The 14,016-nt window shown below is 33.1% G+C and overlaps 1 protein-coding gene across 1 annotated transcript in view; it reads left to right on the top strand.

Moving 5' to 3' along the window:
- Positions 1 to 8,275: 8,275 nt before the first annotated feature.
- Positions 8,276 to 14,016, top strand: part of LOC127734190 (pikachurin-like) — a 63,331-nt gene continuing 57,590 nt past the window's right edge. The window contains exons 1-2 of the mRNA XM_052243931.1: positions 8,276 to 8,502; positions 10,134 to 10,250. Coding sequence (XP_052099891.1) covers positions 8,409 to 8,502; positions 10,134 to 10,250 — 211 coding nt within the window. The 5' untranslated portion in view covers positions 8,276 to 8,408. The remainder of the gene's footprint in view (positions 8,503 to 10,133; positions 10,251 to 14,016) is intronic.

Below are 14,016 nucleotides of genomic sequence, written 5' to 3'. Positions count from 1 at the left end.
TTGTGTTCTTATTGAAATAACTCTTTAACAGCAGTTAATGAGCAAGAAATGTTTAATTAAAGGTATACAATTGAGTATAGAATTTCTTTTCATCAAAAGAGTAATGAACAAATCCATGAAAAAGTCAAAAATTACACTTTTATATGTTGTAAGGGTTTTTGAAACACTTTGACTTCTTGCAACTTAAATATCTGGGTATATAGAAGACTTTCGAATTCGTGCACTTTCCCAGAAATGTCCTGTGTCACAATGCTTATGTTATCACATCACAGTCAGAACCGATTGTTCAGGGACATCATTTATGTTGATTGACCTCGGGTCAACTGGTGTAACTCATTCATAAAAAACAACTCAACATTGGTGTATATTCTCAATTTTATCTGTAAAAAGCTGTGATTCCTAGTCTGCGGACTGTATTTCTCCTGACAATTTTGAGTAGGCAATATCAATATCATGATCTATAGACAACCATGAAAAGTTTTGTACTCTTTTTCTGCCTAGGATTTTTATTTTTTAAGCTCATTTTTACTGTTATTGGCAAAATAAGCCATGTAATTGTTACCTACATTAGTTTGTTTGCCTATTAACATGAAACTATTCCTGATGGACAAAATATAAAAGCTGAATTATCAGGAATACAAAAATGCCTAAATGACTGAAATTATCAGTAGACACCATAGAAGAGCATTAGCTGTGTCAAAGGCATGTCCATTAAACTAACTCAAACTTTCAATTTTCATTAACAGTATACTAAACGGTATACTAAAATTACAAAAGTCACAAAGGAAACAATAAACAAATCATGAAATTATAAAAACATATCAACATTTTGGGACTGGGTGCCATCTAATTAACCATAGACACGACCTCAAATCAAATATAAATAGTTAAATAAAAACGGATAAATATAACAGAGATAAAAAAAACACAATATACATCATTGTTTTACCTTTAACCTGTATAAGAATGCTTGTTGGTCAACATGTCCTTAAGACAGGGTTCATTTAGCCTGACCGCATTTCATTGATTAGCGATAATATTAAATTTTCATGATTAGGTCCTCTTCACAGTTAGTAAACTATATTTGGTGTATGGTATGATTGTAGGGTGAACATGTCCATCTGGCAGTGTTCATATCTTTTTGACCTTATTTTCATTGTTTATTGATCATGTTACGTTTGTGTGATATCTGTAGTTAAACCTTGATCTTATAGGCTTTTAACATAAATTTCAAACATGATTAGTAAAAGAGGCAACATCTCAGCGTGTGCAGTTTTGTTTTAAATATCATCATCCACCAAAATGAATGGATAGAGATACTGTCAGCAAGAAAGGAGTAGACCCCCAAGTAACCCGAAGAAACGGTCCTATAATGGTGTATTTTTTAATCTTCAATTTTTATTATGCCCCCGCCGTAGCGGTGGGGGCATTAAGTTTTACCCTTGTCCGTCTGTACGTATGTACGTACGTTTGACGTACGTCCGTCCGTACGTCCCAAAATTGGTTTCCGTTCTCTAACTTGAGTTTGCCTCAACCAAATGTTATGAAACTTATACACAAGGCTTATTACCTACAAAACACAGATCAAGTATGAATTTTGGTGGCGTCACTTTAACCGTTCTAGAGTTATGCCCCTTTATAAATTGAAAAATTGCAAAATTTTTAGTTTCCGTCCTCTAATTTAAGTTTGCCTCAACCAAATGTTATGAAACTTATACACAATGCTTATTACCACAAAACACAGATCAAGTATGAATTTTGGTGGCGTCACTTTAACCGTTCTAGAGTTATGCCCCTTTATAAATGGAAAAATTGCAAAATTTTTAGTTTCCGTTCTCTAACTTAAGTTTGCCTCAACCAAATGTTATGAAACTTATACACAATGCTTATTACCACAAAACACAGATCAAGTTTGAATTTTGGTGGCGTCACTTTAACCGTTCTAGAGTTATGCCCCTTTATAAATGGAAAAAATTGCAAAATTTATTTTCTTCTAAATATCAAGTTATTTTTAAAATTGGAGTTATCTTCCTTTGTCCATGATTATAGTTGAATCAACTACAATGAATGCTTTATACAATGCAATGTTTAATTTTGACTTCCACTGATAAAACACAGATCAAGTTGAATTTGGGTAGTGTCACTTTAACCATTATTGAGTTATGCCCCTTTATAAATAGAAAAATTGCTGAATTTTTAGTTTCTGTTCTCTACTTAAGTTAGCCTCAACCAAATGTTATGAGACTTACACACAAAACTCAGATCAAGTTCAAATTTGGGTAGCGTCACTTTTACTGTTCTTCAGTTATGTCCCTTTATAACTATATGATATGCAAGCGGGGGCATCATCTGTGTCCACATGTGGACACTATCCACATTTTTTTAATTAAACTTGTGTGTATGTGTTGCTCAAATATTGTTTTGAAAGTGTAATAGGAAAAACTGTATATCTGCTTCATATTTATAAATATATTAGCCTGAAATGGGAATGGATTTCATTTAATCCATTTTCTCCAAATTTGTCACCTTTTTCAACCTTTTTTCATGACTTCACATGTGGCGCCACCCCTCGCCCATTGAATTTTTGGTTTGAAGTGTAAAGAATATGGTATATGAAAATTTTTCAGCAAAAGTATTTGTGGGGAGGGGTGGTACCAAAGTTGATTTTTCAGAAAACTGTCATAAAAAGTAAAATTTTAAAATTTCCTAAATTCCAAGGAAAATTCAAAACAGAATGTCCCTTATCAAATGGCAAAATCAAAAGCTCAAACACATCAAACATTGAATGGAAAATAACTGTCATTTCCTTATATAGAAAATGGTGGATTTAAACATGGTTAAAAAATCAGGTTTAAAGGAAATTCATCTACATTTATGACATCACAAATACATCATACCATGACGGAATTGGTGAAAATCTTTTTTAACTGAAACAATTAGACACTAAAACATATTTTTCATCAAATTTTTATAACATTATTGTAGGTATAAATTTTTCAATTTTTAGGACCAAAATTATTAGTTAGCGAACCAACTCCTTTAATAAACAAGCAGATAGAGAGATCTTCATAACATTTCAATTTTCATTAATTTTTTTGTTGACTGCTTCTAGGAGAGCCATTTGATTTTGGATGAAGGGGCATTGAGTATGTTTAAAACACTTATTATACTTGTTGATGAGCCTGCAAAATTTTGTTGCAGAAGCGAGATATAGCGACCCTACATTCTGTCATTTATTCATCAACAATTAGGTTCAGTCTGTGGTTGAAGTTTTTCTTAAGCATGAATAACTTTGTAAAACCTCCAAGGAATTTTACAAAATTTGTAACAGAAGTTTTATTATAATCAAAAGACAGGATCTTTAATCAACTTCTCCTACATATTTCTACCTAAAGACATAAAACTTTCTAGAATGTTTATATATATGTTCCGGACCATATGAGTATTTGGACCATACGCGTATGGTCATTGACAATATGGGTATACTCATATGGTCCGACCATACGTGTATGGTCGGACCATATGAGTATATACTCGTACCATATGAGTATATACTCGTTTTGTCACGGAATAGAAGTTCCTTCATAATATAAGTTCCAAATGGAAACAATATTCTGGAATATTATTTCCACTGGAATAAATATTACAGTAAATGTTCCTAACGGAATAAATGGTATAGAATATTTGTTCCAACAGGAACAAATATTATGACATTGTTTATAACAAAGTTTCCAGTGGAACTTCTGTTAGGCGGAACAAATATACGTTGACAGTTTGGTTATTAACGGGCCGGACCATTTGAGTATATTGACCATATAGGTATTTTTCGAACAAATTCAAACTTCCTTAACAGATACAGCTCTTTCCCTGAAAAAAAATCAGCACAAGTTATTAATTTACTGAATCTTGGTATATTTGTTGTCTTTTCCTTCGCTATCTAGAGTCATTTTTAACCACCTTTATCCTGTCGACAGTTTCCTCTGTACCTGATACCACATGTGTTTGGGGCATGGACATTTTTTTTCCCCGGCGTTGAGATTAGATTTTTTATACGACCGCAAAAAATTTTTGCCGTCGTATATTGGTATGACGTTGGCTTCGTCGTCGTCATTGTTGTCGTCCGGAGACACATTGGTTTTTAGCACTCTAACTTTAGTTAAAGTGAATGGATCTCTATGAAATTTTACCACAAGGTTCAATACCACAAAAGGAAGGTTGGGATTGATTTTGGGGGTTATGGTACCAACAGTTAAGGAATTAGGGGCCAAAAAGGGGCCAAAAATAAGCATTTTTGTAACTTCCAGGCATAACTTGTGTGTTAGTGTATTGATCTCTCTGACATTGTACCACAAGGTTCCATATCACAAAAGGAATGCTGGGATTGATTTTGGGGGTAATTGCCTCAAAATTTTAGGAATTAGAGGCCACAAAAGGGGCAAAAAACAAGCATTTTTCTAGTTTCAGGACAATAACTTGTGTGTTGGTGTATGGATCTTTCTGAAATTGTACTACAAGGTTCTATATCACAAAGGAAAAGCTGGAATTGAGTTTGGGGGTAATTGCCCAAAACGTTTAGGAATAAGGGGCCAAAAGGGGGCCAAAAATAAGCATTTTTCCAGTTTCCAGACAATAACTTGTGTTCAAGTGTATTGATCTCTCTGAAATTGTACTGCAAGGTACCATACCACAAAGGGAATGCTGGGATTGATTTTGGGGGTTATGGTACCAACAGTTAAGGAATTAGGGGCCAAAAAGGGGCCAAAAATAAGCATTTTTGTAACTTCCAGGCATAACTTGTGTGTTAGTGTATGGATCTCTCTGACATTGTACCACAAGGTTCCATATCACAAAAGGAATGCTGGGATTGATTTTGGGGGTAATTGCCTCAAAATTTTAGGAATTAGAGGCCACAAAAGGGGCAAAAAACAAGCATTTTTCTAGTTTCATGACAATAACTTGTGTGTAAGTGTATGGATCTTTCTGAAATTGTACTACAAGGTTCCATATCACAAAGGGAAAGCCTGAATTGAGTTTTTGGGTAATTGCCCAAAACGTTTAGGAATAAGGGGCCAAAAGGGGGCCAAAAATAAGCATTTTTCTAGTTTCCAGACAATAACTTGTGTTCAAGTGTATGGATCTCTCTGAAATTGTACTGCAAGGTACTATACCACTTAAGGAAAGACTGGGATTGATTTTGGGGGTAATTGCCTCAAAATTTTAGGAATTAGGGGCCAAAAAGGGGCAAAAAACAAGCATTTTTCTAGTTTCAGGACAATAACTTGTGTGTTGGTGTATGGATCTTTCTGAAATTGTACTACAAGGTTCTATATCACAAAGGAAAAGCTGGAATTGAGTTTGGGGGTAATTGCCCAAAACGTTTAGGAATAAGGGGCCAAAAGGGGGCCAAAAATAAGCATTTTTCCAGTTTCCAGACAATAACTTGTGTTCAAGTGTATGGATCTCTCTGAAATTGTACTGCAAGGTACCATACCACAAAGGGAATGCTGGGATTGATTTTTGGGGTAATTGCCTCAAAATTTTAAGAATTAGGGGCAAAAAAGGGGCAAAAAAACAAGCATTTTTCTAGTTTCAGGACAATAACTTGTGTGTAAGTGTATGGATCTTTATGAAATTGTACAACAAGGTTCCATATCACAAAGGGAAAATTGGGTTTGAGTTTGGGGGTAATTGTCCTAAATGTTTAGGAATTTGGGTCCAAAAAGGGGCAAAAAAACAAGCATTTTTCTAGTTTCCAGACAATAACTTGTGTTCAAGTGTACAGATCTCTCTGAAATTGTACTTCAAGGAACCATACATTGTAACACAAAGGGAAGGCTGGGATTGAGTTTGGGGGTGATGAATCATAAGGGGGTTCAAAAAATTTGAGGGGGGATTTTTTTTTTCCTTTTTTTTCTTTAAAATTTTCCATTTTAAATTGGTTATTTCTGATTTATATATAAAAGCAAATAATAATGATATGGTTTGAATAGGTAAATTAAAAAATGTTTAAGTTCTTAGACCACATTCATTCTGTGTCAGAAACCTATTCTGTGTCAAATATTTAATCACAATCCAAATTCAGTGCTGTATCAAGCTTGAATGTTGTGTCCATACTTGCCCCAACAGTTCAGGGTTCGACCTCTGCGGTCGTATCAAGCTGCGCCCAGCGGAGCATTTTATTATTTTATGTTATTCAACACTAAAGTTGTTTCAGATAATCCAAGTTAAATCAAACTTGCATTACTTGGAGCTTCAATTCAATAAATGAAAACATCATTCAGAAACTTACCTCAAACCCCTACACTACATAATCTTAACAGTTAATTAGATTTAAACTTGGTATTAGATAAGATAAGAATTTTATTAATCTAATCAAGAACCCATAAAGGGCATCATTTACAACAATATTAAGCACAATATGATTGGAAAAAAGAAAAACTAGATCCTAATATAACAAGAGTGCACACACTGAAATGTCTCGCCTTCTTTACTAATCATTGATATTATGTTGATAGTCCTAAATATAAAGCTTTATTAAAACTGTCACATAAACTTAACATTAACCAAGAAAACTAAACATTGACCAATGAACCATGAAAATGAGGTCAATGTCAGATGAACCATCATCATCCAGGCAGGCATGTACAGCTAACAATTCTTCCATACAACAAATATAGTTGACCTATTGCTTATAGTTTAAGAAAAACAGACCAAACACAAAAACTTAACACTGAGCAATGAACTGTGAAAATGAGGTCAAGGTCAAATAAAACCTGCGCGACTGACATATAGATCATAAAATATTTCCATACACCAAATATAGTTGACCTATTGCATATAGTATTAGAAAAAAAAGACCAAAACTCAAAATCTTAACTTTGACCACTGAACCATGGAAATGAGGTCAAGGTCAAATGACACCTGCCAGCTAGACATGTACACCTTACAATCATTCCATACACCAAATATAGTAGACCTATTGCATACAGTATAAGAAAAACAAACCAAAACCCAAAAACTTAACTATAACCACTGAACCATGAAAATGAGGTCAAGGTCAGATGACACCTGCCAGTTGGACATGTACACCTTACAGTCCTTCCATACACCGAATATACTTGACCTATTGCTTAAAGTATTTGAGATATGGACTTGACCACCAAAACTTAACCTTGTTCACTGATCCATGAAATGAGGTCGAGGTCAAGTGAAAACTGTCTGACGGGCATGAGGACCTTACAAGGTACGCACATACCAAATATAGTTATCCTACTACTTATAATAAGAGAGAATTTAACATTACAAAAAACTTTAACTTTTTTTTCAAGTAGTCACTGAACCATGAAAATGAGGTCAAGGACATTGGGCATGTGACTGACGGGAACTTCGTAACATGAGGCATCCATATACAAAGTCTGACGCATCCAGGTCTTCCACCTTCTAAAATATAAAGCTTTTAAGAAGTTAGCTAACGCCGCCGCCGCCGGATCACTATCCCTATGTCGAGCTTTCTGCGACAAAAGTCGAAGGCTCGACAATACTATCATGTTATGGACAGGATCAGAGCCTGACACATCATGTGTCTTAAATAACTATTACAATAATTTCATAATAATTAAATATTGTTTTATATATTTTGTATCCACCTGGATCTTATTTCTAAACACTTAATAATATAATTGCCTAGGCACATAAGAGTTGGTAAATGCTCATTTGTGAACAGCCAAAAATATTTTTTATCAAAAACTGTTTACTTTATACCATAATAATTTTCTCTGTTCGTTATATAAAGGACAACTTATTGTAAAATGGGTCTCATCTTCAATAGAATTTGATCAAATATGTCACAGGTATACAATTGACATTGTTGTGGGGTTGTCTATTATTTTCTTCTTTTTTTCCATTTTATTATGGTTTTAGGGTTGTTTTTTTTTTTTTTTTTTTTTTTTTTGCTCTTGTTTTTTATTTTATTTAAATTTTTTATATACATACCAATGTACATATGAATTAATTTTTGGAGGGAAAACTTATTTCCCTTGTTCTGTGGATTATTCTATTCAGAGGGATATACTTAGTTGATGAAATCATTATATTATTAACTTGGCTTATTTAAAACAGCAAAACGCACAGCTACAGATTTGGTTGAATGAATATTGTTGTATATCTAAATACTTATTATTAAAAGAATAAAATGAAATACTGTCCATTTTCAACGTTTTTAACAATTATACCCTACTGTAATAATGGACGAAGCTATCAATAACAATTTCCGGCAGAAGCATAGGTTGTTAAGAATGTAGTGATGTCTCATGATCATACGGTCAGAATGTCCGATTTAATTGTAAATTGAAGGTTATATGAAATTCAAGCCATGATAATTAAGTAAAGAAATTATTCAGGGAAAAAATATGGCTAAAAGTTTTGAAGGGACATTGCTATGTGTATATTTTATTACCTTGTTTACATTTTATGAATGTGAAATTCATGAGGCTTTCTTCTCAGGTAAGAACATAAATTGGTGTTACTGGTTACATTATTTGCACACTTACAAAAAAAACAAGTTTGTTAGTCATTTTTTAATGTAATACACATATTCTACAGCCTTAGCTCTTACCACAGTTGCTTTAATAATCATTTAAATGTTCAGTGGCAAATATTTCATGTAAATGAATGTTTGTCACTCAGTGTTAAAAGTGTTGGAAAGACTCCAGTGTCATTGGCCCTTAAATCATGGAAACCTTAAATAAGGGAAACTGTTTGTGTAATTTTAAAGTCGCTGTATCTTGAAACTGTTTCCAGAGTAAAGGTAGGTTTTTTATTCCAGATTTTGAGTGTTGTCCCCAAAATGTTGAGAGTATGGATAAAATGAATCCAGGTCCGTTCACTCTAATACCTGTTCGCCCAGGGTCCATTCGCCCTGATTTTTATTTTTTTTATTATTGTTGTCTAGTTGCATAATGTTTATTATTTGAACAGAGTATGTTAAAGTTTGTTGAAAAGTTCGCCGAATATTTGTATTGCTGCAACCAAATAATTACTTTCCTTTGATTTGCATAGTAGAATACTGGAATACAATGTATTTATCTTTATTGATATTTGTGAACGATTTTAATCATTCTAGTCAGTCAATTTATGCAGTATAATAATAAATGAATTTATAAATCCCTTTCGTGTTTTACAATTCGTACATCATTGTTTTTACTCATTCCAAGCTGACTAGATTATCAAAATAAAATGTCGTTTTTATAATTAATCCATCAAAGAAAATTATTACAACAATCAGTGAGAATTATTATTATGAACAATTAATGCTCCAAAACACGCCATCAGTTTTAAATATTTCCATGTGTTTTCATGAATTTCAAGAATTTATACCATATAAATATCTGAATAAGTTTATTAAACTTTAATATCCTTAATATTAATATTTTTTAATAAAAGTAGGGAGAACAAACCAAGGCGAATGGACTCTATGGGCAAACGGACCCGATACTGGATAAAATGTCTTCAGATTTCCTACAATATTTTTTTTTCTCTTTTTAAACTTTCGAAATATTTAGATCAATTGATCTCAGGATTAAGATAATTATATATGTATTTACATTGATGTGTTATCATTTATAAGCAAAAAGTTCAGATTTTGGCAATTAAACCAGAAAAAAAACAAAATGGTACAATCATACAAAAGCAGTGATAGGTATCAGTTTGATGACAGAAAAATAGACGCAATTAAGGTTTCATTTAAATCCATAACTACAAAACATCTTCTCAAAGTATTTACTGCATGTGGAAAATTTGAGATACATGTAATGACACTTTTCCTGTTTTATCAAAACTAATTACTCTTTGTCATGTTTGTTGAACAAAAAGATAAAATATTTATTTATTCCATGTACCGGTAAATCAGATGTTATCATCTCATCTCCAGGGCTGACTCCCCTCAGATATGAGAAGCTTACATCTAATACATTTATAATGATAAACCATTACAGAAAGAACTTCTTGAAGCAATCAGTATGCTTGCAAAAAAAACCCATCACATTTAAATTTAAATATACATGAATTTATCACAGACATCTGAATACACCTTTTATTAAATATTTAAAGATGGTCTTTTAATTTTATATTAACAGGAGATTGTAAAAAAGCAACAACATTCTGTAAACATGAATGCATAAACATAGACAAAGGCTTCATCTGTAAATGTCATTCAGGTTATCAACTACAAAAGGATGGCCAGTCTTGTGAAAGTAAGTTTTCAGTGTGGCAAGTTGTAAAACCTATCTGCTTTATAAATTATAGGATATTGTTTTTATAATTGATAGACTTGTTACAATGTTTAAAATTGAGAATGGAAACGGGGAGTGCGTCAAAGAGACAACAACCCGTCCAAAGAGAAGAAACAGCCCAAGGCCACCAATGGGTCTTCAACACAGTGAGAAAATCCCGCAGCCAGAGGTGGGCTTCAGCTGGCCCCTGAACAATAATGTATACCAGTTCAGCTAATGTATATTTATTGAAATCAAAATTAATATTGCAAAATGTTTTCTTAATTGTTAAAAAGTAGGAATAAAAATATATTGATTCACTCCTATGGAAATTTCTGTTTTTCAAGCAATACCAAATTTTAACATTTATAGTGATATTGAGTTAATGCCTATGAAATTATTTCAGTCTTGGACATTTCAGAATATTATATTCAGTGAATATTTTAAGGTTGTTATGAAATCTAATTCACATTATATTCATCTTAGATGTACGCAAGTTAGACTTATGGCCAATATTTCTAATACAATCTCAGTATTTTAGCAACAGATTTTTTTACAGAAAAGCTGGCTGTTGTCATGCCAGAAACAACCATCCAGGGGTTCAAATTAACATTTTTCACTGTAAAGTCCTGGACCTTTACAACAGTTAAGTGAAAGGTCCACACCTTAGGATGAAAGGTCCAAACATTGACTTTTGATTGGATCAGTTTTAAGATATTGTGTTCCTCTCACTAAAGCACTATGCCTATCAGAGTGGGTTTAGTATTTTATACAATATTTGCAGGTCATGGTTCTGGAAGCTTCTCCAAATTGGAACCAAGGGCGATCTTTCTGCCAATGAGATTGGAATTTTCGCTCACCTTTCTTTAATCATATCTTTTATCCTTGTTTAAACTTTCATCGCTTCTTTGTCGGACTTCTTTTGTTTAGCTACACCTGAAGTAGTAAGAATTTCAACTGCCTCGCCCATTTTTCTCTTAGAAGACGTGACGCCAAAGCGAAACAAACGTTAATATGACGAATGCGGACCTCAACGATAGCACCCATAAAAATTGTCATCTGACACGCTGTACTATTAAGGAACCAGGAAGTAGATCACTAAGTTAAAAATAAAATTTAGCACAAAGCTAATTTATCGTGACTCATTACCACATCAGTTTACAAGTTACATTTGTATAACAAAGTGTTTCATATAGAAATTCATCATATATGTTTTCTGAAACTTGAAAATCGAAAGTCCGTCCGGTGCAGCTAATTACCAAATCGGAAGTCTGACTGTAAATCTGATAGGTCCCAGACCTCGGACCACCGCAAATTTGAACCCCTGCCATCTCTGAAGAATTCAGATAAAGTTGTAGTCTTGAACAATGAATTAACACATATTTGTGGGATTTGCACAGCATCTTTCCTGAACCAAATTATTATTTGAAGATATAATAAGATAAATGTACTCTCAATTGATATAACCAAGTCTAAATTGAAAACAACGTTCAAACCTATGATTGTGTTGGATAAAAGTCGCAATTTTTATACGTGTGCGTGCAAAACAAATTTCTTGATAGAGGGGTCTAAATAAAGCACAAACAACATTTTCCAAGAGACCAAAAAGTGAGAAAGTATATTTTAAGAAAACGCATTTGACTAGCAGGTCTAACAACCGATGTTCTTAAAGCCTGCTGACTGCCATGGCGATTGCCAAATAAACGGATCACCAGATGTAACAAAATGGATCTTAATATTTAATTTAATACCAAACAGAAAACAATAAACTTGCGGAAAAGATGGTATACCGCAAACATCAGGTGCAAAAATTTGTACACCATATCCGATTTTCGACAATTAATGTCTCTTCAGTGATGTTAGGAATCGAAACGGTATTTGGAAGGCCATATAATCAATTGATATATAGATAGACCATGTTTATTTTTAAACCTTTGATTAGAATCTTCTGCTGTCCATTCTATAAAACAATGTCTGTTGCCACAGTTTTCATATTTCACTAATAGATATATTTTCTACTTTAAATACCTGCTCTTATTTTTACATTTCTGTTAAAATTATAAACCAATGAATCAATGCTGAGCTACTGAGAAGCAGGAAATTAAATTGTTATGGCCTTATACTTGTAAATTAGATTATTGCCCAGCATTCACTAGAAACTCTGTTTGGAAATTATGACCTTTCAGACTCATTATTTAATTATTTCAGACATATTGAGGTAAATAATTAATGAAGTTTGAGTTATCTCACCAATAAAGTCTTGATTATTGGAAATGTATTTATCTTAGATTGAAATATGACCAAGTCAGCCATACTTTTGTTAGTTTTGGAATAGAATGATACATTTAATTCTTTTTTTCTCAAAAACTTTCTAATGGCGAAAAAAGGTGGCCAAAGTTTGGTTGATTTTAATATAAATGCCTTTATAAAATTTTACAAAAGCAAATCATTGTCATGTAGATCAAAAGTTGAAAATTCTGAACTGAAACACTTTAAAATGCTTGTGTTTATTTCTATTTACATTATAGTAATTTATTTTTGTTAAAATTAAGATTAAAACATATAGTTACCAAATTCAAAAGTAATTGCTTCAGTGTTGTATTTGCAGAAATGAGTCTGATTTGTGGGCATGTAGAGAAAATGATTCTTTAAACTTTTGAACAGGACATGGTTGGTACCTTTGTGATGGGGTAACCCCTGTTCTCCATAAGAACACTTTCTGTGTACAAATGTATGAAAGCCATCTCTGACTTAAACCTTGAACATGGGAGGGAAATTTCTTTTTAGGACATACATTTGTAGCCAAAGATAGTATTTATTGCTTCATTAATTATAGATTATCCAAGAATTTGAAAGCCTGACTACTATAAATAATTTCTTGCATAGTGCAGACATTTTTTTTCTGAAAAACTGTCTGGTGAGCTTAAACATTCTGACCCAAAACACCATCTAATAAAATCTTATGTTGGAAATGTACAATGGCATTATGTAATAAAGATCTTACGAATATTGAAATCCACTCACAGGTTAAGCAGGAGACCATAAGGTACAAGATGCCCGACCTATATGTATATTGATATCACAAAGTCCATGTTATTTTGATCTGACAAGAAATAAGATAGAGATCTGATGAAAATTGTCAGTAGATACTTCAGATTTTTATTTGCGGTCGTAAATTGGTATGACGGCGTCGTCGTCGTCGCCTGAAGACACATTGGTTTTCGCACTCTAACTTTAGTTTAAGTGAATGGATCTCTATGAAATTTTACCACAAGGTTCAATACCACAAAAGGAAGGTTGGGATTGATTTTGGGGGTATGGTACCAACAGTGGGAATTAGGGGCCAAAAAGGGGCCAAAAATAAGCATTTTTGTAACTTCCAGACATAACGTGTGTGTTAGTGTATGGATCTCTCTGACATTGTACCACAAGGTTCCATATCACACAGGGAATGCTGGGATTGATTTTGGGGGTAATTGCCTCAAAATATTAGGAATTAGGGGCCAAAAAAGGGGCAAAAAACAAGCATTTTTCTAGTTTCATGACAATAACTTGTGTGTAAGTGTATGGATCTTTCTGAAATTGTACTACAAGGTTCCATATCACAAAGGGAAAGCTGGAATTGAGTTTTGGGGTAATTGCCCAAAACGTTTAGGAAAAAGGGGCCAAAAATAAGCATTTTTCTAGTTTCCAGACAATAACTTTTGTTCAAGTGTATGGATCTCTCTGAAATTGTACCACAAGGTTC

This window comes from Mytilus californianus, unplaced genomic scaffold (genome assembly GCF_021869535.1).
Source record: "Mytilus californianus isolate M0D057914Y unplaced genomic scaffold, xbMytCali1.0.p SCAF_1, whole genome shotgun sequence".
In the NCBI taxonomy this organism is placed as follows: Eukaryota; Metazoa; Mollusca; class Bivalvia; order Mytilida; family Mytilidae; genus Mytilus; species Mytilus californianus.
The sequence above is the reverse complement of the archived record's forward strand: the minus strand, read 5'-3'. Positions and strand labels throughout refer to the sequence as shown.